General features: G+C 37.0%; 1 protein-coding gene across 5 annotated transcripts in view; it reads left to right on the top strand.

Annotated features, from left to right (window-relative positions):
- ROBO2 (roundabout guidance receptor 2) overlaps nucleotides 1-26,159 on the top strand; it is a 630,168-nt gene that overhangs the window by 41,146 nt on the left and 562,863 nt on the right. For all 5 annotated transcript variants that reach the window (XM_055125444.1, XM_055125442.1, XM_055125443.1 and 2 more), the window contains exon 2: nucleotides 21,752-22,078. In XM_055125444.1, coding sequence (XP_054981419.1) covers nucleotides 21,752-22,078 — 327 coding nt within the window. The remainder of the gene's footprint in view (nucleotides 1-21,751; nucleotides 22,079-26,159) is intronic.

Genomic DNA, 26,159 nt, shown 5'->3' with positions numbered 1-26,159 from the left:
TTGAACAACTTTTCTTTCTTTTTTTTTTTTTTTTGGTTTTTGGGTCACACCTGGTGATGCACAGGGGTTACTCCTGGCTCATGCACTCAGGAATTACTCCTGGTGGGGCTCGGGGGACCATATGGGATACTGGGAATCGAACCCGGGTCGACCACGTGCAAGGCAAATGCCCTACCCTCTGTGCTATTGCTCCAGCCTGACAACTTATTTTCTTTAAACCTAACACAACGATAAAGTTCAGTTTTGCCTTACAGATATCAGGAAACTGACAATGTCCTGCACTGATTATTTTTGAAGTTGGGGAGGGCTGGGCCCCACCCAATACTACTCAGGAGCTATTCCTGGTCCTATGCATGGAGATGGGTCCTGGCAATGCTCAGGAGACCACACGTGGTGCCATGGACTGAACAGAAGTTAGCTGCATGCAAGCAACGGATTCATTTTAAGTATTTTCTCTCAGGCCAGAGCTACAAATTTTGTAGCGGATTGTGTACAAGAGACAAAACTTTATTATCTTTCCACCTTTCTAAGGCTTGGGTAGTGCTTCTGTAATGAAAAACAGATTAGCAAATGAAAATTATCTGATTTTACTGAGTATATGTGTTTTGTATCAGAGAGGAGTTCTTTGTAGGTGGAAGGACTTTTTTTGTTAGGTCTGGTGAAGAGTGAAAAGTCATTAGAAAATATGAGAAATGGGGTATGAAGTAAATTTTATCAATGCGGAAACCTTAGCAAGGTCTGTTACTTTAGATTCTTCTCCATGATCCTTCCTCTTTGGAAATAAAGATCCTTACATCTAGGGATGGATAGGACACAGCTCACAGGACCTGCTCAAGAGAACTGCCAAAGATCTTTCATGAGCCTATTATTTCTCACATTCTTAAAGTTTAAAATATTTTACTTGCCCCTAAAGTATCTTATCTTTGGGCTGGAGCTATAGCACAGTGGTTGGGCGTTTGCCTTTCATGCGACCTACCCGAGTTCGATTCCTCTGCCCCACTCGGAGAGCCCGACATGCTACAGAGAGTATCGAGCCCCCGCGGCAGAGCCTGGCAAGCTACCCGCACGTATTGGATATGCCAAAAACAGAAACAATAAGTCTCTCAATGAGAGACATTACTGGTGCCCACTCGAACAAATCGATGAGCAACGGGGATGACAGTGACAGGGTAGGATGTCCTGTACCTCATCAAATCTTTCCCTCCCTCCCTGCATCCCTCCCTCTCTGCATCCCTCCCTCTCTGCATTCATCCTTCCTCCCTCCCTCCCTCCCTCCCTCCCACCCTCCCTCCTTCCCCTTCCTTCCTTCCTTCCTTCCTTCCTTCCTTCCTTCCTTCCTTCCTTCCTTCCTTCCTTCCTTCCTTCCTTCCTTCCTTCCTTCCTTCCTTCCTTCCTTCCTTCCTTCCCTCCCTTACCCACAGCTGACTCTGAATCACTCTTGGTTGTCCTTGGTGGACCACATATGATGCTGTGTGTATTGAACCTAGGTCAGCCACATGCAAGTTCAATGCCCTATCCAATGTACTATATCACTCTGCCCCACCACTTCACATCTTTAAATTGGATAATACTAAAGTTTTAAATGAAGGGACAGGACAATGGGGACTTCCAAGAGAATATTAGAACTGCAAACTGGTACTTTACCCTGAAAAAATGTGATCAATTGTACTTCATCCTTCACACAGTATATAGAAATGGATATAGGATTTTCTGTTCGCTTTGCATAATTAGACAACTGAAGTTCAGATAATCACTGTGGAAGTGAGCTGAATTGACAAGTGGTTGGCTTTATTTATCAATTGTTGTTTATTACTCAAATGTCTTCATTTTGATTGACAAATCAGTGCCTTAAGAGGTCCCTGTTTTATCAAATGGGGAAGTACTTTTTAGATAGTACTTTCTATTCCGGAAACAGTGTCATTGTCTTTGAGCTCTTCAGTTGGGTCTTGCTTGGTTATTTTATAATACGTAGTGATGGAAGCACTTGCAAGGCTTTATCTTTTATGTGTTAACTCTAAATTGTAGGAATAGACTCTACATTAAATTGTTTAGTCTATCTGCTTATGTTATGAACTCAGGTCATTTTTCAATTTCTTTTAATTCTTCATGTTGGTGACATAGGCTTCATAAACATTCCCAGCCAAGATAGGCTATTGTCTAAATTTTATGGTTTTTCTGGACTAATCTCTCAAATTCTTCTAATAATGAAACTCTTCCTGAACCCAGTTTTTTATGTGACCACAGTGAACACTTGAATGTTTCTATTTCTCTTCCTTAAATCTGAAATATATATTCAAACATTAACAGAGATACTCTATAAGAGCTATGCCTGGGACAGGAGCTGTAGTATAGTAGTTAGGATGCTTGGTTTGCACATAAGCCCACCTGGGTTCCATCCCGGATAGCACAGATGGGCCCCTGAGGCCAGCCAGGAGGGATCCCTGAGTATAGAGAGCCAAGGACAAGTCCTGAGCACTTCTGGGTATGACCCCAAAAGCAGGAAAACAAACAAAACATATGACTATAAAATAATGATCCGAATCTCGTAAGTCTCCCATGAAAATCAGCTCTACCCCGATAGACTAGAGTAGTGTAGTCATTTTTATGACTCAAGACCTTTATTTTATTTACATTTTTGTTAATTACTGTATCTCCAGATTGATTTTAATTCTACAGGTAATACTGTCCAGACTGCTCTTAGGGGGACATTTAATTTGGGACATTAATTATGGATCACAGTGCTACTTCTATGGGAGTGAAAGTCAACATTAGCCAGGGGCTAAAGCATTTATGCCACATATGCTTCCGTGCATAAATTACGAGTTCTGAAATCCAGAAGCTTGCCTTAGGAAGATGGTCGCCCCACCAAATTAGGTGCAACATGACTTTGTGATGATTAGACACAACTGTTCTGTGGAAAATGGCTTCTTCGACCCTGCACTATTAAATCATCATGCCTAACCCATGTTTGTTAACCTAAACAGAATTGATTGAATTGTAAAGCTCACTTGACAAATGAGCACAATTTGCTCTCTTCTGTAGTTTCTGTCTCTTGGCTTTTGTGCCCAGTGTCGCTTCCCAAGCAGTGTTATGCAAATGAGCCAATTAATGGTGGCTGAAATGGACTTCTACCTTGCAGAGTTTGTAACTGGAAGGGCAACGATGTAAGTCACGTACCTATTCACAGGATTCTATAGGCCACTGCAAGGGTCTGATTAGCTTGACTATGGGAGACAATCGCGGAGGCATCTGCTCGGTTAATTTTGAGAGAAAATTTACCAGATGGAGGCTGAAGATTTAAGTGATTAGAAGGTAGTAGATTGGAATACAAATTGGATTAAAAGAAATTAGATTGATATAAATCGAATTGAGTCACAACAGTTTGTGTTGTTTGTACCAAGGGGCAGTGGATTATGGGAGAAGCAGATGCTCCAATGAGATAGGAATTAATGTGGCTTTGACAGTCCATCTGCGAAGGTCTGAATATCGAGTACGTCCCTAATCTCTCTCTCCATTTATCAATGCCATAATGTTAATTAGTACTTCATTCATTAAGTTACTTACAGGGGAAAAAAATCTCACTCTTCTCCCTTTTCTGCTTGAGAATTTGTTTTTCTGCCAAGAATGGGAATGCTCTCTTGGGCAGAGTTAGCTACAGTTGATGGTGAAGGTAGACCTATGTCCTTTCTTAAGACACTCAATTGCCGCGGCCACAAATGCAGTGAACATGAGCATCGTTGCCTCATAGGGTTTTATCATAAATTATGAATGCTTGAAGTCTTATATTGATACTTTGGTATAGTTCTACCAAGAGTAGGTGCATGAATCTGATTTGAAAAGGTAAGACCTATCTTACCTCTTAAAAAATTATATTATCTAATTATGTCTGCATATATGTTTAATGTTATTTTACCATAGTCATTTGTTCAATGTTTTACTTAACTCTTATTAATTTTGAATGGCAGGTTACACATTGAGTATTAAAGAGGACAATTTTTTCCCCACGTGACCCTGTTCATTTCTTTGTGTTTGAGTGTGTTTCTCTTTCAGCACATTGTATTTTTACACTCGTATAGAAAATTGAAGGTTACTAACACTGCCATGCCCCAAATCCAAGAGGTATTGACAGAGAACCAAGTTATTACACTGTTGGCTACAGCAGTGAACTCCAACATAAGGCAGATTGGTTTTGGATCTCATCCAGGAGAACTGAGCCAGTGGAAGTATAAAGGTGATCGCACCTTGAAGGCAGTCGAAGGTGTGGACTCTAAGGACAGCCATGCGCAATGCCCCTGTGTATTAGTAATAATCAGGGAAACACAACTTCTGGAGACTAAAGTGATGAGCTGGGCAAAAATGGAACATCGAATCCTGTGATGCAAGAAGCATATCATTAAAGGTTGTGCCAAGTCATTCAGAAATAATCGTGGTATGGGCAAACGTGGGCTGTCTGCCAGTGTGAAAGCAGGAAGAATTTCTATTTTTGTTATGTGAAGGAAGGCAGTGGTCTGTGCAAAAGCATATTAAGTGCTTTTAAATTTGTGGTTTATTGAAGAAAATTCTATGAGCAATGAGCTCTTCAGACAGTGTTTTTTATAAATGTCAGGGGAAAAGGATGCATTTATATAAATGGCTACTCCTTCCCCAGACTGACTTCAGGCTTCTTATTTATACTCCCAACTCCAAAAGCGAGAGAGCTTCCACTTCCTAGTGGGTGTTGTAATACTGGCTCAACTATCTCCTTCTTGGAACGTGCTAGCATCTTTGATCTCAGAATGAATCTGAGCCAGGACTGCTTCTGGGGGTCTTTCTTTCTCAAGCGAGCCTCGGAGAACTCTCTGATAAGGTTCTATATTTCAATACCATTTGTGATCCATATTTCTAATTCTGTCCTCATCAATACAAATCGATCATAGTGAAAGAGCACATCAAATTTGACTTGCAAAATTTAAGATATCATCCAAACTGTTAGGTGGAAAACTACTGACAATAGCAAAGTGCATTGCCTCAAATTTGTCTTGACCGTTGTGTGAGTGATTAAGTTGAATGCCCCAGACAAATAATTTAGCATGTAGGGGTCAGTTCTGGTTTTGACGAGGCAGTTGCCAAGCTAATTGCCAGTGTATAATTGGGGAGGGTTGTTTTCATTAAGAACCATCCGTACATCAAGGTGGTGTTTATTGAGTCTGGCAGAGTCAGACTTTGTTCTTATTCACGCCTTTGTTTCTGTGAGTGATCATTGGGTGCTTAATATCTTGTTGAACCTCAGTGAGGATAATTGAAGAAACAACTTGTTTGTACACTAAGGACAACAGATACACAATATCTTCATTGCCTAATTGTTGAATGATTTTAGAGAGTAGATATACTTTTTCGGCCAGCTGCGATAGTGTTTTCATACATTTAATCTAATTTTCACCTATCAGTCATATAAAAACTGGCTGATAGATGCATGTTAATTGCATTGATGCCTCTATGTCCTTCCACTTTTTAAATCCATATCGTATCAGTACATTATGGAATGTATAAAATTATATTAGACTACTATTTACTATGTCATGTTTTTATTTGTATTTAATGGTACTCATAAGCATAATGGAAACTAATTAGCCAGATTTTATCAGCGCTTGCATCATCAATTCTGGATAAGCCGTTCCACAGGCCTGAACTCTCAGCATAAGCAGGTATTAGCTGTCCTAACAAAATGAAGGTTGCCCCATCCCCAAGTCAACATATTTTCAAAATGTTTGCAGTGAACCTAGAAAAGTCAGAGACACAGCCAAGTTTTAATATAGCAAGTGATGTTTCAAAGGCTTTGTGGCAGCAGGACTAAATGCTGTCCAAATAAATACCCGGCCTTGGCATGATGGCTCAGAGCTTAGTGCTTCATCATAAGATGCACAAAGCAATTTGCTTAATCCTGGATGCATAAATTCGACTTAGAGAAGCACAATTTGTAATTCAGCTGGCTGAATAAATGGATTTCTTTTGGCCAAGAAAGTGAGAATATTCAGAAGATTCTGAATTTTTTTTTAATTTTTAAAGTTTTATTTATTTATTCATTTCTTTTTGCTTTTCTGGGTCACATCCGGTGGTGCACAGGGGTCACTGTTGGCTCTGCACTCAGGAATCACTCCTGGCGGTGCTTAGGGGATCATATGGGATGCTGGGAATTGAACCCAGGTTGGTTGCGTGCAAGGCAAACTCCCTTCTGTGCTATCACTCCAGCCCCTAGATTATGAAAATTTGAGATAGATTTCAGGAACTTTTTTTTGGGGGGAGGGAAGTTGTTTTTATAAAAAAAAAGTTACACCTCACATATTCTCACATATTACATCTTTATTTATTTTTGCTGGAATGGAGTGATGATAGGAAGGTATAGATCCTTCTTGGAATGTAGAATCTAAGATTTTGGTCATAATGACAGTGTAAAATTGAGTCAAGAAAGGGGTGGAAATGAGAAGCAGATATGAAGTGATAGGAAGAAGGAAGAATTCACAAGGACTAGTGCCTCATTTGATGGGCAAGATTTTAAAGAAGGAGTTAAACTTTAATAGTGGATTGTTACAGGGACCGGAAGAAATAGGGAACTTTCTTGGACAGGAAAATGAGGAGGGTAGAGGCCAGGAGAAAGATGGGGTATGCATTTTGAGATAGTCAAGATTTGCATTATAATCTAGAGTTCAAGTGACTTTCCAAACCAGGCCCACAGCTTTTCTTAACTGGAGAAGTTAAATTTGAGATTGGACCCTCATGATATGGATATGATTGCCAACATTGACAGAGAGCAAAATTCCCCATAAAGGTATGGGAAAGAGCAGAGGTCTAAAGCATGCACTTTAAATAATGCTAACTGAATCTTTACTGAATCAGACATTATTAGGTTTAATTCACATATCTAGTGGTAGTGAAAAGTAAAAGCTCTACTTAAAAGTTAGGTTTTTTAATAAAAGTAGCCAGTAGTATATTTTTAATTTTGATGTTAGTCTCTTAAAAAAAAGGTCATTGTGTCCTCTGAAGTAATGTACCTATATAGAATATCAGAATTAATGTACCTATATAGAATATCAGAATATCAGATAATCATCACATGACTCCAAAATTCAGACATTTAAAATAAAATCTTCTTTGTGACCTGCAGTAGCTACTTGTGATAAAATCCAACTTGTCAGAATTTGATGCAATGCACACTTGACTATCAAAATAATTTCCTGCTTTTGAGAAATATACCTCCCTATTCTCACCCACCCATCCTCATTCTCATCTTTTACAATTGCTTTAACGCTATAAATTTTCATCCTCCTGCCTGTCAGCATTTTCATTCCTCCCTGCTTAATCCAGAATAATTCTGTGTGTTCCGGTCTTTTGCTTTGTCACAAGAAAGCATCACATTTTGAGAACGAGGAGATGGAGGTTAAGTCCATGTCTGCATGGTAATAACCTGAGAAATCCAGAGAATGATGACTTTCATTTGATCCTTCATCTGATAAGGCTTCAAAGTAAATGGACTGAGTGGAAACGAATATTTTTCATAAATTTTCCAGATACTGCAGATGTTTTTTGAGAGACCCCAGGAATGATAATGTCTCATATATTTCAGCAAAACATAATTCAAGCAGAAGAAGATCGTTTAATAACTTTTGTGGCACCCTCATTTGCTGCTTACTCCATTCAAGAAAAGAATGGGTTAGTTTTCCTTGTGTGAACAAAGTGAGTCTCTTAGCTGAATAAAGCACTTAGTATTTGGGGGGTAGCGATTACATATTTGGTAGTCATTTTGCATGGACACAAAGACATCCCTAGAAAGGAAATTTTACTCTCTCATTTAATCACTTGGTTTTTAAAGATATTAACACCTATCCTAAGTGGGCAAAAGTGGAGCGGAACAGACCCCCCCTTGAATGAAAACTCTTCTGATAAGTATGATAACACATATCCCCAGTAAGCTTGATCACTGCAATTCAATTTTTGAGTCTAAATTGAAGCAGCCCTGGCATGGCCTTGCTACAGATGCCATGTCATATTAAAATCACTCACAATTGCTAAAACTGGATCAAATCATTTTCTTAAGTGATTAACTCAAGTTTATATCTATATTATTTTAATGTAATGCTGAAGATAGGGGCAAACTGCCAACTAGAATTTTTTTTAGAATATCCTAAAAATTTTGAAAACTAATTTTATTACATGTTTAAGAGCTATCGGCAGCTGGTTAAACATGGCTTTTTTAGGGGGGAGGGAGAGGGAAAGTGGCTGGTGAAGTAAGCACTTTAGAGGTGAATTTTATTGTGTAACTCTCAAATACCTCTGCAGAAATATGCTTTTGTTCTATTCAGTTTGGTCAAGTGTGAAAGACCATTCACTCAGAATGTCAAAGACAAAGCAATCAGTACACATTGCATTCATTTAACTTTATAAATCTCCTTTGCTTCAAAGTTACAGACTTTAGAAAAGGAATTCTAACATACCATTGTACAGTATGAAGAAAACTGAATATAGCCTTTCTCACCATTGAAGAGAAAATCTTTCTTTTCATCTTTACTATCACTATACGCATCATTAATATGCTTTATTATTGCAAGAGGTCTAGCATTATTTTAAAGATCAATCATACCATAAAGTGTAATTTCAAAGAATGACACATTTATTTAAAGAAAAAAAACATGATTTTGTTTTCACCATCTGTTAGTAAGCAGTGTTCGTTAATATTTGTGTTCCTGCCATGATTCTAAACATGATTCTAAACATTCTTCCTTTTAGTTTTTCCACAACCATTATTATTTTGTTATATCCTTAATTTTTTAAAAACTTCTAATGGCAAAGCAAATAAGAAATGCATGTTTTTAAGTTTTCGTCATGAAATAGTTTCAAAATTTTATAAAGAAAAACAAGCGGCATTGTTATAACCAAGTTCAATAAAATATTACAATGACAGATATTAAGCATAAATATTTTATTAAATTCCAGTGAATTGTAATTTGCAAGTCATTTCTTCAGCATGCCTAGACATTAATGCCTGGTACTAAAGTTCATATGTCTAATTTGTCATGAACCATTGTAGGAACATGCTTTAGGTATTGTATTGTTTTTCATCGAAATCTTGCTAGCTATAACTCCAATGAGAGGATAACACAAGTGATATTTTTTAATTGCATTTCTAAAACATACCAATCAAGTACCTATTTCTCATTTTTAAAACTTCTAATACAACTTGTAAATATGATAAAGTGTAGAGCCATTGTAAACAGTAAGTCTTTTGGGGAATACAAATAAGATTTATCATTGAATGACCTTGAATTTGGTAGTTAGGGACAGACTAGAGTAGAATATCACAGTAGTGAGGCAGACTGCTATTGATTATATTTCTATATCTTATAGCACTTCTTTGTTTTTATAGGGTCACAGACTTATTGGCATATGCAGGGACATAGATCCTATTTGGCAAACTGTTACCTTTTAAATAATACTAATGTTTTAACTGATTATTATGTGCTCAGCAAATGGAAAAAATAAGTTTTCATAGCTATGCTAATTATTGGTACTTTGTTTTATAGAGATGCAGCCTGGGAAATGGTTCATAATTTTCTCAATTTGTGCTGTGGTTCAGAACTTGGACAAGAGCAATATTTGTGTTGTTGTTATTTGATCACAGTGGCTGTGCTCAGGGCTCATTGCTCGCTGTGTTCAAGGCTTACTCCTGGTGGTGCTTGGGGGACATGTTCAGTGCTAGGGATTGAATTGTGGTAGGCCACATGCAAGGCAAATTCCTGGAAGTCATGTGCTACCTCATTGACACAAGAGCATGTTTAAACAGAGCCTCCTTATTGACAAAAACTTATTATTACCAAAGTTGAACTTTTTCAAACTCATATTCACAAAATTCACACCCATTTTCTGAGGTGGCATCCCTATTTTCAGTCCTAATAATTTAGCATATATTTAATGATATTTTAAATTTTTATAAGTTTTTATTTTTTGGGTCACACCCAGCAATGATAGGGATTACTCCTGGCTCTGCACTCAGGAGTTACTCCTGGCGGTGCTCGGGGGACCATATGGGATGCTGGGGATTGAACCCAGGTAGGATGCATGCACCCGCTGCACTATCGCTCCAGCCCAAGATCATATTTTTAAAGACAATGATATAATCAATGGGGTTCTTATATGCCAGTTATAGCCATTGGGCATCTATCAGATGAAGGAACAAATGAAAAAAGCAGTTATTATACACAATACTTGGTAACAATGCTGGTAATATGTTCAGCTCCTGGCAGTTTAAATCTTTAGGCAAAAATTTAGATATTATTCTTTGAAGGAATAATTCTGGATTGTAGTAGCATCTTTATTTTGTTTTGGGGTCACACCTGGTGGGTCAGGGACTACTCCTGACTCAGTGTTTGCAAGTATCTGTGGTGCTTTGAATTCAACCCAGGCTTCCTTTGTGCAGAATGTGCACTCCAGCCCAAAGCTCTCTCCCCTTCAATTCTTTATTAAATTAAGCTCAGAGTATACTAGATAGTAAATGAAGTTTATTTATGTCATTTTCTCTCTCTTTAGAATCTTTGAGTCTCAATTTAACTTTATAATGGAATACGTCAGATTTGAATTCAGTATCTCAAGAGACCAATTTATCAGAAACTACATTTTTAATAAGACTTATTGCACATATACAAAATATCAGTGCTGGTGAGAATCATGTTTCCTATTATTGACACTAAGATACTTGGTATTTATAGTTCCAAAAATTAATGTCATATAATGCTAACAATGATACATACTTGGGAATAGAATAGAAGCGCACAATGTTATCACCCCATTAGGAGTTTACGTAAATAGAATGTCATTTTCTGGAAGCCCATTGTAATTTCCGCCAAATAAACATTGATGGTTTTTAGAGAATTGAATATTATTAAGCAATTTAATGAGTTTGAGATTGTTTCAGTCTATCTTTTGAGAACCAAATGCAATCTTAAAACCACATCAAAACATTATAAGTATGACAATAAGAAACTAAATTTCAAAGACATCATGGAATGGAGATTTTTTTTTTATTATTATTGTAAAGCAGATCTGCATAACCCATGAAAACCTCTGATTTGATGGTAAATCATTCTTTAAAGAATGCCTTCAACCATGGCAAGGTGTAGCAAATTGATTTGAAATAATATGGATGAGTGTCCAGGTTAATACATCAGCTTTTCACCAAATTGATAGAAAATGAATTTATAAAATAGGAAATCATTCTGTATTTCTCAGGAGGAAATCACTTTTCGGAATTTACTGAAATATGTTTATATTTGTGGTTTCAACATTTCTCTTTAAAATTGAACATTTATTTCCATTGCTTTGATTTTGGATTCTAACACAAATGAATCCTGTCTTCCCCAAGGATGACGCTTCACAGTCACCTGGGCCCACCTACTCAGATCTAGTTAGTCTTTCAATTCATTGGATGTAGATAGTCAGATATCGATGATCTAATGAAGACGCTAGGGATCAGTCATGCTAGAGAGAAAGAAGGAGAAATGTGTTACAGTTTGAATATTTTCAGCCATTTCTATTTTGAAATGCGTTTGGAAACTTTAGAGAATATTTTTTTTTCTTGGCTATGTTCAAATCTACTCCTAAAATAGCAACTTGCTCACTCTGAGTTGGAATTTATAAAGGTATCAGAATAAAAATAATTAGGAATAAGATCAGAAGGCCAGTATACCAGAATGCAAACATTGCATGTACAGGAGGCCTCTGGGCTCAATCTTTGATATAGATGGTCCCTTGAGCACTAACAGGAGTGATTCCTGAGCACTGATCTAGATGAGAGTACCTCACCTCCCCCCAAAAGAATAATATTTGAATAAGGAAATTTATAAATAGTTTTAGCTAAGCCTTAAATTTTAAATAAAGGGTATTTAGTTTAAGTATCCATTTCTTGCCAGTTTTCTTTTGGTTAACATTATTTCTACAAACATATATTTGTTGGCATATAACTGCATTTTATAGAAATGTAAGAATGAGTTATGTCACATAAACTATCTTTTAAACAAAATATTTATAAATTATTGCCAACTTTCACTGGCATGTTATAGTAACTGATTATGATACACAAAGATCAAAGGCAGATTTTTTTTTTTTTTCCTTTTGGGTCACACCCAGCTGTGCTCAGGGCTTAGCCCTGGCTCTACAATCAGAAATTACTCCCAGCAGTGCTTGGGAGACCATATGGGATGCTGGGAATTGAATTCGGGTTGGCCAAGTGCAAGGCAAATGCCCTACATGCTGTGATATTGCTCCAGCCCCATAAAGGCAGATACTTCTGATGGGAGTGATAATGCAGTGGTGAAGGGCCTGACCTTGCATGCTATTAACCCTGCTTCAATCCCCTATACCATACAAACTCTCAAGAACTGCTGGGAGTGATTACTGAGCACACCACCCTGATGAACACTGGGTGTGGTTTCAAACTAATAGAGAAAAATAAAACAAACAAAAATGCAGACTTTTATTCTTTATACTCATATTTATAGCAAACATTAATCTGTCATTCAAATTTAGCTTTGTGTTCATAAATATAAATTACTAGCCATTAGTTTCTCTTTTAGCTCTATCCATTATGATGTGATTGCTATAAAACTGTGATCATCTTATGAGACAATGAACTTGTAGCGATTTTCTCTTCCATTTGCCTGGATTCTATGCTCAGGAAATAGCGCTGTGAGAAAGTTAAGGCCACATTATAACCATACAGTAGTCTTCTAGAAGAACAAAATTCCAAATGAAATGTAAATTTGAGATTTTCTATTTTAGAGTTCCAAAACATATGTAAGAAGTTGGAGTAACAGAGAAAGAAAAGTTGTACAGAAAAAAGAACTTGGGCTCACTGCGGTGACAAATAGATTTGCGGAAAGAATGCTTCTTTTTTCTTTCTTTTCTTTTTTCTCATCAAAAGTGAAAACTTGGGCTAGAGAGGTCTATGTTCGAATAATTTTCTGCTATTTCCCAGAGAACTGGGTGATAGGGATTTTTGGATGCCATATTACTGCTAAATCTTTAAGAATCAAGCCTGCCTCTCGTGTTTATAAAGAAATGTCTATTTGCCAGTTCTCTTCAATTCATGTGAGCCATCTGTTTTATGACATTGAAAAGCAACATAGAAATTTAGTGATAAATTGCTCATATTTCTCAATTTCTCAAGTCTCAATTTTGATACTCCGAATTTGATTTTTTTTAATAAATAGATGGCAGTACAGTGATTCCAGGAGGAAAGAGAGTTTTATAAATTTATTGAGGACATTGCCAAATTAGATAATCACTTGATTTTCAGTAAAACAGTCTTTATGTTTTCCAAGCATTAGCTGTCGTACCAAATCCTGTAACAATACATGACTGGGGGCCAGAGGGCAGGAGGAGGCCAGAGAAATGTGATTTCATAGTCCCTTTCCATTGCCTCTCCAAAAGTTCGCTGGGATTTAGTCTTCCTAAAGACTTCAAGGATGAGAAAATTGTAAGGACAGTTCTGATAAGTGAGTAATTCCATTTTATTAGAGATTGTCATAACTTACTAAGAAATATATATAGCATTGGTAGTGCCACTGAGGTCTATTTCTTGCCATGGAAAATTTTTGGGTAGAATTTATTTTGGTAAAATGAAACTAACAGCTAGGTCTAGAGATAGTAGAGTGAGTAGGACACCTGGCAGGGCTCAATCCCATTGTCACTGTCACTGTCATCCCATTGCTGATCGATTTGCTGGAGCGGGCACCAGTAACGTCTCCATTGTGAGACTTGTTGTTGCTGTTTTTGGCATATTGAATATGCCACGGTAGCTTGCCAGATGCTCTCAGTAGCTGGCCTGGCTCTCTGAGAGGGGCGGAGGAATCGAACTTGGGTCATCCCAGGCACTAAATATTAAAGAGCCCTGAACCCAGCCAGGAGTTATGATCCCTGAGTACAGAGCCAGGAATAAGCCCTAAGTACTTCTGACTTTGGGGCCCCAGAACAGGGGGGAAAGAATCATTGACAGCTTCCAATTCTTTTGAAAATTAGTAAAAAGTGATCAACCAACCTCCCTAAATTTTCCCAGATATAAAACTTGCTGCAAGATTTATATCTTGCAATATTAATCTTCTGAAGAGATTAGTTATTGTCAATGTCAAAGAAGCGTTTTCTTTGCTGGGGAGGGCCTTAGTTTAATTTGGTGACCAAACCAGATTGTGTTCAGAGCTTACCCCTGACTCTGTGCTCAGGAACCACTCCTGGCAGTGCTCAGGGGACCATGTGTGGTGCCTGGGATTGAGGATTGATCCTTGTCATCTATGTGGAAGGCAAGTGTCCTAACTCCTGTACTATTTTCCCAGGCTTTGTGAGGAGGAAGTTTTGGAAAGTATGCTTTTGTAGTCATTTGTAAGGAGGAAAATACGATATGTAGGATGTTCTCTACATAGTCCAGTGATGTGTGATAATTTAAACCTGGTGAGACAATAGTATTCTGAATTCATCTGGCAAAATGATGGACAGATGCATAAAACATATGGTTACTAACCCATACTCTTTGTTTTGAGCTCTAACATTTGTATTTTTTTTCAGTTTTTAAATTTATGTTTCTTAAAGCACCATTATTTACCAAGTTACTCATGGTGGAGTTTTAGGCATATAATATTCAGCACTGCTGTCTACTTCCCTCTACCAGTGTCCCCAGATCCCTCTCAGCCCCAGACTCCCACCTTGACAGGCACATTTTTAAGTTTGGTTGTTGAAGTTAGGATCTCGTGGTTTTAGTGTTGTTGACACTATGATTAGCGTACTTAGCTATACTCTTCCTTACACCATCTATGTCCCCCGGGGTTCCCTTGATCTCTGTCCCTGTTGCTTTCAGTCTGTCTCTTATTACTTTCCTTCTCTGTCCTTCTCCCTCTATTCTGGCTCAAAGGTTATCTAGCATCCTTCTTTATGACATTGTATTCCCTCTTACTGTGATGAGTTTTGAACCCTTCGTTTTTTCAATGGCACTCTTTAAAACTCTCAGACTGCGAAAGAGTTTCAGGAACTATGTTGGGATGCGTTCAGATTTGGTTCAGGAAATATCTCTAGATTTGGAACAACGATAATATTCCTGCCGTGTTTTAAGACATTGTAATTTTGGATGAGAATACAACAATACATATAGTTTTTTAAGATGATGAAAACCAGAGCTTCGACAACCCATTAGAGAAGGTGAATATGTTTCAAATGCTATTCCTAATTTCCCAAGAATGTTTTTGTGTCTTTGAAATAGTCAGAAAATTGTGAAATATGTTACTGAAACTCATCTAAATTCAGGTATTTCTGTCTAGTTCATGAATAAGAGGTAAATGTCAGGTAAAATGCTCTGTTGTCACTGAATGAGATGGGAGCAGTTTACTTTCAAATAAATGAAATGAAATCAACAAGTGCTTTAACTTCCTTTATGATATTATGTAATTGAAGCCACTTCCTGAAAACAAAAGGATCTATAGCAGTCACTGCAAATGAGTAGTTACTGAGTACATTAAAATATATTTAAATACTTTAATTTATGATTTTTATACTTACTCCTCCAAACCTTGAAGACCTAATAAATTACTCAATTTTATTTTCATGAAATATTTTACCAAAAAGCATTATATTATCATCATTTAGGAGTTTCTGTGAAGCGGGCATTAAAGTGCATTATGCAAATTTGGGTTCTAATAACTATTCAAAAATGCATCTGCATCCAACTGACTGATAAACCTGTGGAATGCTTATAATCTGTAGGTCTGAGTGCATGACCTTCAATTAAATAAGCAGGCTAGAAAGTTGGCTTCTGAATTCCACTAATAATTGCTTATAGATCTTAGTCACTACAGAGAGCAACAGTCTGCTTTTTAAGGAAATTTCCCAGGTGATTCTGGTGCAGGTATATATTCTGCTTATATTATGACTAGTTGCATACATCCAAGTTATCTGATTAAAATATACCAAGAAGAGGGTTTTGGAACTAGCATACTTGTGATAGGAAAATTTTTAATTTGCTTTTATTTTTTTATTAAATTGCATTAAAATGTTTAAAAAATAATGCAATTTAATACTATTTTGATCTTTTTTTGTTGTTGTTTTGGGGATATACCTGGTGTTGTTCAGGGATTACTCCTGGCTCTTTACTCAGCAGACAGAGCTCTGGGGACCATATGGGATGCTGGGGATTGAAATGAGGCCTAGGGCTTGCAAGACAAGCATCCTACCCACCATATAATATTTCCAGCCCACCTATACATTTTAGATGAAGTCTTGAATTCTAATTCTGCCCCTCTACTAGTTATTTGGTTATGCTCAATCACCGGAATCTTTTATTTTCTTGCAAGAAAAATGCACATCCTAAGGACTTGGTGACTAATTTTATTGTCTTTCTTTGTAACAACTAAGGACAGTTGAACAAAATGTTTCAGATGAAAGTTTGAGTGTTTGATCTTCCAATTAATAATGGAGATATAAAAATGTACCCAGACTTGCTTTCGGCTGTGTGAAGCTGGAATTGCAGATAGTAATTGTGATTCATTATTTTGCTCATATGGGGATTCTGTTTCTCATTAAATGAACAAAATTAACATTGCTGTCAAAGTACTCTTAATTTCCTCTGAAATCTGGAAAAAGCAGTTTTGTAATCCTATATAAAAGAAATATGAGCAACTGAAATTATTAATCAAATTATTCATGAAAGTTATAGACAGTTACTCCAGAACAGAATTGGCAAGTTTTTTTTTTTTCTGTAAAGAATCAAGAGCAGCTATTTTAACATTTTAAAGTTACAAACGATCTTTTGGCTTTTTGTTCATTCTTATTCTCCCTACTCTTTTTGAAATCTCCTCTTCCTAACACCACTTTAAAAGTGTAAAAATATTCTTAGCTCAGGGCCACTAAAATCTGGTTAAAGCAATGCTTCTCAAACTTCAAAGTGAATAAACATCCCTGGAGAATCTTGTTAAGATGCAGATTCTACTTCTTCGAGTCTTGGGTCCAACCCAGCATCCTGTATTTCTAAATATGCCTTTGGATATCATGGCTTTGAAGTGAGACTGCTTCTTGGCACTTGACATGATGAACAGCCCCCTCTACTGTTCAGATTTGAACCCCAATGAGTTTGATGGACAACTTAGTGGTTTCTTTTCTTCTCTTCTTCATCTATTTCTTCTTCTTCTTCTTCTTTTTTTAATGCTAGTCCAACACAAGACTTGTTTTTGGTTCAATAACATAAACTAGCTTATTGAGTAGCAATTCTCTCATAAATTTAAGTCCCAAAACTCTTTGGAAATTTTATTTTATTTTATTTTTTATTTATTTATTTTTTTGCTTTTTGGGTCACATCAGGTGAAGCACAGGGGTTACTCCTGGCTTTGCACTCAGGAATTATCCCTGGCAGTGCTCAGGGGACCATATGGAATTCTGGGAATAGAACCCAGGTTGTCCGAGTGCAAGGCAAACGCTCTACCCACTGTGCTATTTTTCCAGCCCCTCTTAGGAAATTTTAGAAAACTGTGGTCTCCATCATCATGAATACTCCCAACGCACAAAGAATTCCATCTAATAAACAATTGCAAAGAATTTAGTCTTTCCCGTCTTAAAGAACACTTCTGCAATAGTATTATATCTGAATTCAAGGAAAATCAGAACTAATCACCTTAATTTCAATAACCACCTAAAATTTATTTTGCCTTTATTTTTATTTCTACCTCTCTTGATGTCTCTATCTTCCCGTCTTCCTTTCCTATAATGTGTCTATCCACCTATCTATCAATCTGACTGCTAAAATCCTTTATTATTATTTTATGCTCTATTAGTTATTGTTGGTCTCGTAATTTAATTTGAAATAAAAAAAAATATAAATGAAGGAAAAATCTAACTGTTGGCAAGAATGAAAACATTTTGTTACAGTGCCCTATATTAAATCTGTTATTATCTCCTTTAATTATCTGTAGCACTGTAGCACTGTCATACCGTTGTTCATTGATTTGATCGAGTGGACAGTAATGTCTCCATTGTGAGACTTGTTGTTACTGTTTTTGGCATATTGAATACGTCACGGGGAGCTTACCAGGCTCTGCGTGCAGGAGGGATACTCTTGGTAGCTTGCAGGGCTCTCTAAGAGGGACGGAGGAATCAACCCGGGTCAGGCCACATGCAGGGCAACCGCTGTACCTGCTGTGCTATAAAAATTGCTTCAGTTACTGAAGAGCTAGTACAACAGGTTGTATGCTTGCCTTGGTTGAGGCACCTCAGGTTTGATCACAGCCACCATTATTGGTCTCCTGAGCCTTACCAGGAGTGAATTACGAGCACAGATCCAGGAGCAAGCCCTGAGCACAATGGTCTCCCCCATAGGTGCCCTGAACTATCAAGAGTGATTACTGAGCACAGAGCTTAGAGTAAGCCCTGAGCATAGCTCAGTGTGTCCCCCATCACACGCACCAAATTCAAAGACAAAAACAACAGAGATAAAACCTGCTTTACTCTAACAAAATTCACCGGCTACGCAAACCACCACTCAAAGTTTATGATATAATAGTTTTATCATTCTCACAGATGTGTGCAGTCTAACCCTAATCAATTAAAAATACATGCATCCTCTGCTTTTTTGAAATCTCTTGTTTCACCATTTTCCTTTTAACAATGGCCTGCTGTCTCTAAGACAAAGACATCTGGAAAGCATTTTTGCTTTTACATCTAAGTGAAAAGGTGTAGATAGCATTCAATGTTTGCCCACAGCCCATTGAGAAACAGCTGTAGTGTAGTGTCAGTGGGGCAGTGTAGTGTCACTCTCTGCTCTTTCCCCAGAAGGGCTCAATAAGGGCTTTATATTTGAAGCTTCATTCCTTTCTTTTTTCCTCGTTATATGTAAGTGTTCTTTCAACTTTTATATTTCATTGGATATGTAAGTTTTGGTATGCTGTCTTTGGGTTCTGGCGGTATTCAACCTTTTTTTCACCCATATAAGTGAATGGCCATTGATTCTCTGCTTCAAAACATTCCTGTTTAGGAAAGATTTCATAAGCAAATATTCTATAGAGAGGGAAACATACATTTTCATCCGAACTTTCCCCCAACGCTCATAAAGAAAGCTTCCCTAATTGTCTTTAACCATCAACCACCACCATAGGTAATCACACATTTACTTGTGTCATTTGGAGTTTTCTGCTTCTGAACATTTCAGAACAATGTAGTTTATGAAGCCCCTGTGATCTTTTGTGAAGGGCTCCTTCACTTAGCTTGTGGTTTTCAAGGTTTCACTTAGCCTGTGGTTTTCAAGGTTTACCTGGACATCAGAACTTCATTCCTTTTTGTTTGTTTCTTTCTTCTTTTTTTTTTCTGTTTTAGAAGCGCTCTTGGCAATGCTCAGGGGCTACCTTTGTCTCTGTGTTTGGGGGAAGCGAGCCATTGTTTAAGTTAACAGAGACATTAAGAACTGTAAGTACTTCAACCACATTCAATAGGACTGGAAAGCAGAGGCTAGGGTATTTCACACTGCCAATCAGCAGACACCCTTAAAGTATAAAGTCTTACCAGTTTTCTATTCTGTTTTTGCATACGTTGGCCTCTCCCTCTTAAAAAAAAAGGCTAAATTGCTTTATTCTACTCTTTCTTGTGGGTTCCTTTTTGCTTGCCCTGAATCTATTCTATTCTTTCCTGGGTTAGATTCTGTTCCAAAAGATCTAAATTGTTTTGCTCCAGGGACTGCCCCAACCTTGAGGTTATTTCCCACTTGGAACCAACACATGGGAGATTCCCCACATCAAAGAACCCCAGTTCCTGAGAGACCATTGGGTGCAGGCCAAGGAGTCCCTGTCTCCCACTTTCAAAGTTCTTGCTCAGTCTGCCCTGCAATCTCTGAAATGATGCTCTTCTTTCTTATTGATGAGTCTTAGCCTACAGATGTCTCACATTTATTTATTATTTATGGATTCTTCAGTTTATATGTGTGTAGGGTTCTGTGTGGTTATTAAAAGTGCTACTGTGAGCACCATGTTACATTCATGTACAGTTTTTTTTTTTGTGTGTGTAGAATAAGTTTTTTATACTCTTAAATGTAAAACTGGGTTTAAAATCCCTTGGTCCTCTGAAAACTCTCAGCATTGTGAGAAATTCTAGATTGTGTTTCAAAGTAGATGCCATCTTCCATATTCCCACCAGCAATGTATGTTATTTTTCACTTTTTCCTGATATACTTGTTATTTTACTTTTTTTACTACAGCCATTCTTGTGGATTTTTTTTTTATTAGTGAATCACCTTGGGGTACATTTACATACTTATAAACTTTTGTGCTTGCATTTCAGTCATACAGTGACCAAGTATCCATCACTCCACCAGTACCCATTCTCCACCACCAATGACCCCAGTATCCCTCCCCCCACCCCCACCCACTCCACCTCCACCTCACCCCGCCTCTGGCAGGGCATTCCCTTTTATTCTCTCTTTAGTTTTGGGTGTTGTAGTTTGCACTAGAGGCATTGAGTGCCAATGTGTTCGATCTATAGTCTACATTTGGCTCACATCTCTCAAAACGAGTTGTTCTTCCAAATACCCTTCATTTGGTGTTCCCTTCTCTATCTGAGCTACCTTTTCCCCCAGCATGTGAGGCCGGCTTCCAAGCCATGGAGGTCTACTCTTGTGGATGTTAAGTGTATGTTTCTGTTGTTTTGACTTGAATATTCCTAATAGATATGGATATTAAGTGCCTGCCGTTGTGTATTCAAATTGCTGTTTTTCCAATCTTTTTTTTTGGATAAATGTCTACTTCAATTATATGCTTACTTTTAATTATGCTATTTGCATTTTAGTTAACTGTCTTAAATATATTCTAGATATAACTTAAGTCAGAGATGTTCTTCCTTATTCTGCTGGATGTGTATTTCTGACATTTTTTTCTCTTTTAAACTTGAGGAAGTCCAATAAATTTCTACTATTTTGTTTGTTATAATTTTGGAATCCTAGACAAGAAGGTTTTGCTGAGCTCACGGTTATAGTTTGCAGTTTTATCAGTGGTTCTTTCCTATCAGACATACTTATGAAAATTTTATTGTTATCATGAGATGAAAGTTAGTAGAAGAACGTTATTAACAAGGCTAAAATAGTCCACCAAGCACTACCAGACTCAATCCCCATGCATAAAACAGAGTAGTCCAAAAATCAAAAATACTACTGGATACTACCCAGAACTTAAAAAAAAAGGAAAAGCTTCAATACATGAAACAAAGTCCTAGAAAACAAAACAAATTGGATATATGGAATTCTAAATTTTACTAGATAATTTAGACATTTTTCCTTTCTCTTTCTTCCAAGTTTGATAACATTGCCAGCATGATAAATGATAGCTCTGCCTATATTCGAGGGACTAGTCAATTTGGCTTCTTTCTTCAGTAGTTAGTTAAGTACTCTCAGGGTAGGAAATTGATCTTGGTCCTCTTCTTATTCCAACTCACTGGGCCCAATAAAAACAAAATCTTATTCTTCTTTTCCTTGAAAATGATTCACAGAAAGTCGAACCCAACTCACTGTGGGTTAATTATACATTAATTGTTTCATTCCACAAAGGATCTGGAATGGCTTATGAAAGGATGCAGGATCTAAAGAATGGAATATAGAATAGTAGTTAGTACATTGTGCATAATGAATTATTTTAATTTGGCCAACTGTGAGCCTGAATGAAGCCAAAGCAAAGCACAAGGCGATGTTCAAGAGCGTTTCCTGTGTGATGTCTTGCAGGGTCTCGTCTTCGCCAGGAAGACTTTCCCCCACGGATTGTGGAGCACCCTTCAGATGTCATTGTCTCTAAGGGCGAGCCTACCACGTTGAACTGTAAAGCAGAGGGCCGACCAACGCCCACTATTGAGTGGTACAAGGATGGTGAGCGAGTGGAGACTGACAAGGATGACCCCCGATCCCACAGGATGCTTCTGCCCAGCGGATCCTTATTCTTCTTGCGCATCGTACATGGGCGCAGAAGTAAACCCGACGAAGGAAGCTACGTTTGTGTTGCAAGGAACTATCTTGGCGAAGCAGTGAGTCGAAATGCATCTCTGGAAGTGGCACGTAAGTGACCATGACATAACCTCAGAAATACCTTGAACATTTGCTTTTAGACTCATTTTTAAACTAAGTGTTGATTGATTCCCACAGATTCCTAATATTTTTCTAATAGCTTTCTAATAGTTAACAGGCTCCTAAGAATGAAACTCAATACACTGCCTGCTTTTATGTTGCCTTCTCCAAAATATAAAAAATTTAAAAAAGAGAAAAAATGGTTGAAGTAACATCAGGAGAGAGTGGTGCAAACAAATGTATCCAAACGGAAGTATTGCGTAGAATTACATTAAAGCAAAGTGACAATGATGTAGGTCATACTCAAAGTTTTAATTATTAATGAGAATTATGATCAAGTAGTAAGTTTCCTGTGTTGTTTGGTGAGGTGGCTCAAAGGACTGGATAACAGGCTTCTCTCCTGTTTCTAAGCTTATTTGATCCCTGGCATTGCACAGCCGCTGAGGACCACCGGGTGTGACCCAGAGTGCCTTGCCAGGTGCAGCCTTCCCCCCAAAACTGTCATAACGTAAAAACTATCTAACATGGTAAATGAAATACAACATATACATTCACAATTAAAGATATTTTTAGATCTAGTTTCTATGTATAATATAAATGCCTATATCCATATATAGTATGCATATAGATATACATACTATTTATACTTCCAAATCTAAGTTTACTTTTATTAGGAATCTGTAAAGTAAATCTGCAAACTTTTAGCTCCAGACTGAGTTTAGGAATAATTACCCTAGTGTCAACTGTGCTTGCTCACTCTCTTCCTTTTTCTTCCTTCCTTCCTTCCTTCCTTCCTTCCTTCCTTCCTTCCTTCCTTCCTTCCTTCCTTCCTTCCTTCCTTCCTTCCTTCCTTCCTTCCTTCCTTCTTTCCTTCCTTCCTTCCTTCCTTCCTTCCTTCCTTCCTTCCTTCCTTCCTTCCTTCCTTCCTTTTTATCTTTTTTCTTCTTCACCCTCCCTCCCTTCCTTCTTCCTCCTTCCTTCTTCCTTCCTCCCTTCCTCCCTTCCTTCCTTTTCTCTCACCCTCTTTCCTTCCCTTTCTCCCTCATTTTCTTCCTTCCTTCCTTTCTTTGAGACTATAACTTTTACTTCTGTAATGAATGTTTGTTCAGAGTAGCATCTAACTTATGTTTGATAATCAGAAATGGCTAAGAACTTGATCTATCTTTGATATTTGAGAACACATTTATCAATCATAACACTCAAATAGTACCAGAAACTCAAGATATCAGTGCCTTGAATCTGTCTGAATGCATATTTATAACATCATAGACTGTTTTACAAAGCATGTTAAAAGAGGTAGCAGATCATGTTTGCTGGTTTATAAGAATGATTGGATGTCATAATTTTAAAACTACCATATATGTCGTATATCATCTATTCTGAGTAGATGTTTTATCTAGGCTCATTTGTGAGTAGGGTGATAGCAGTTGTTCCCTTTCCCCCTAAGCTTGTCCTTTCAGCTTACTTATTGAATCCTTAGGTGTTTGTAGATAAGAAAGTTTAGTAAATTCAGAATGTATGAGTCTTATTATAGCTTAGGAGGAATGCTAAATAACAGCATTGTCTCATGTTTCCAATTAAGGTTGATATATTAATTGCATTCAAAGTCTTGTGTTGAAGTTCTCAGTAAGATTTCTGTACTTTTACATGTGAAGGCATTTTTAATAGCAAAACTTTTCTCACTGTCAGCCCCAAGAAAGGCTTTTCTCTAAAAATTCTGACTTTGAATCTACAGTTTCTAATTTTTTTCTGTTTTACCGAGTGTGTGTTTGAAATTTTTTTTTGTTGTTTCATTTTGTTTTGTTTTGAGTACATACCCATGGTGAAAAGGAATCACTTATGGTGGGGCTCTAGGCAATAATTGGAATGCTTAGGATCAAACGTGAGCCGGCTGTGTGTAAGGCTTTATATGCTGTGTTATCTGTCATGTACCCTCTACTAGTATATATGGAACCCACTGATAATTAAAAATCTGTAAATGTTGGGGCTGGAAAGGGTATATAGCAGACAGGGTACTTGACTTGTATCCTTCCCCTCTGGACTCAATCCCCAGAATCCCATATGGCCCACATGAGCACCAACGGGATTGATTCCTTGATTTCTGAGTGATGCAGTGCCAGGAGTTAACCCTGGGCCATGCTGGGTGTAATTGGTCCCCCCTGCCCCAAATCTGTATGTTCTGCCCCAAATCTGTATGTTCAATGAGAAAAGTCTAGGTAGATTTTTGTGAATCAGCTGGGTTCTTAATAGCAACATTAACTAGCAATGTTAGAACTGTAGTTAGCCATTTCACTTTGCACTGGATTTTAGGCTATCTCTTTTGCAATCAGCTTTAAAAATGAGTTAAATTAACTGTAGTTTAGTAAGACTTGAATGCTCGCTAAAGTTCTCTCGCAAATGCAGACATTCCTAGCTCTTCCACTTTCATTTTGGAGCGTTTTATTTCTGGGCTCCCCAGAAATTTGTAAGATTTTAGTGTCAAAAATCAATTATTATTTCCTCCACTGGATGTAATTATAATAAATATAACTGGATTTATTCTCACATTTTTTGGATAAAGTAAAACCAGGATGGTCATGTAACCAAAATTTAAACTTGGGGAGTTCAAAATCAAATTCTGATGACGCTAATATTTGGCTTAGGGAGTTGTCTTATATTAGACAGTATACTGTAGATGAAATCTTTTATATTTTTATAGTTTTTATTTTATGATTTTTAAATTGAAAGTGCTTTTAACCTACATAAGTATAATTCTATTTTTCTCCAAACATTAGATTTGTTATTAATGCTCTTAATACACATGAATTTTGCAGTTTTATCCTATATAAAGGATCACTGTCTTTTTAAATCAAACTGACTTAGGAAAAAAAAATTAAGCATTCTTTTTGTGGGCAAAACAGTAGCATTTTTTATTTTAAAAGAAATGAGCTTTGATAAATGCTAAAAATACTTCTGATCTAGAGAGGAAAACAAGAGAGCTTCTAAATTGGATTTAGCTACTGAATGAAATTCTTTCTTCTAATGCCATGTCAACAGTTCATGCCATTTTGAGAAAATACAAGATTAAATAATGTACACTTATATGCTCTTCATCTCTTTCACATTAGCTCATCCGTCTTCTGTCCTCTGTCTCTTCTTATGTGTTATATTTAGTAAAACTATTGAATATTGAAAGTTGGGGAAAGATATTGCTGGCATTTAATACTACTGATAATTAAAATTTATATTTATAAAATCATAGAGAAGCAGCTATGGGTTGAGTAAATGTTTGGCCTCAGAGTTTAGAACACATGACACAAATACTCAATTTTAGACAGACTTTTTTTTCATCCATTGTAATAAAGTATAAAGTCTGAATATTTTGAAGGTTTCATGCAGTCAGAGATAAGGTTGATCAGCATTGGGAATGTGGGCATACACTGTCCTTTAGAACTCAGAATTTTGTTACGCAAATTAAGTATTTGTAAAAATAATGAATGATTAGGTCAAATGAGTTTAAATAATATGGGCAATTAGAATTTGTTTTATAGTATGTAAAAAAGTAGATGTTAGACTTTAAACTGAAGATCCTGATGAGGACTGAAAAGAAGACATGATTTGAATCATATTTACCAGGTATAAATCATATAGAGCTATAGATAATTAGGGAAAATAGAAAGTAATTTTTATACTTAAAAAAGTGGCAGACTGGGAAAATAGTGCTGCCATTCATGAGTATAGCAGATACAAGAAAAATAAGACTGTACCAAGAACAAGAAAATAAAGCACTCTTTGGAGATATTCTTATTGTCGGTATTATTTAATATAAAAGATAACTGTGTAAAATATTCTAATATTTCTTTAAAAACAATAATAGTTATTGGAATGGAGAAGATGGGACTTTTCCAGAGCAAGTCCATGTCATGGTACTGGACAAAAAGAAATTCAATTACTCAGACAGATTTTATGCCAAGAGTACTAAGGAAGGGGTAAAATTACCCCCAAATGTAATCCTTATTCTTGGCAAAGGAAAGAAGTATCGTGCTGATGCAGGAAGTTTAGAGGTATCATCTTAATAGTATAAAGGCATTAG

Source organism: Sorex araneus, chromosome 2 (genome assembly GCF_027595985.1).
Source record: "Sorex araneus isolate mSorAra2 chromosome 2, mSorAra2.pri, whole genome shotgun sequence".
Classification (NCBI taxonomy): domain Eukaryota; kingdom Metazoa; phylum Chordata; class Mammalia; order Eulipotyphla; family Soricidae; genus Sorex; species Sorex araneus.
The sequence above is the reverse complement of the archived record's forward strand: the minus strand, read 5'-3'. Positions and strand labels throughout refer to the sequence as shown.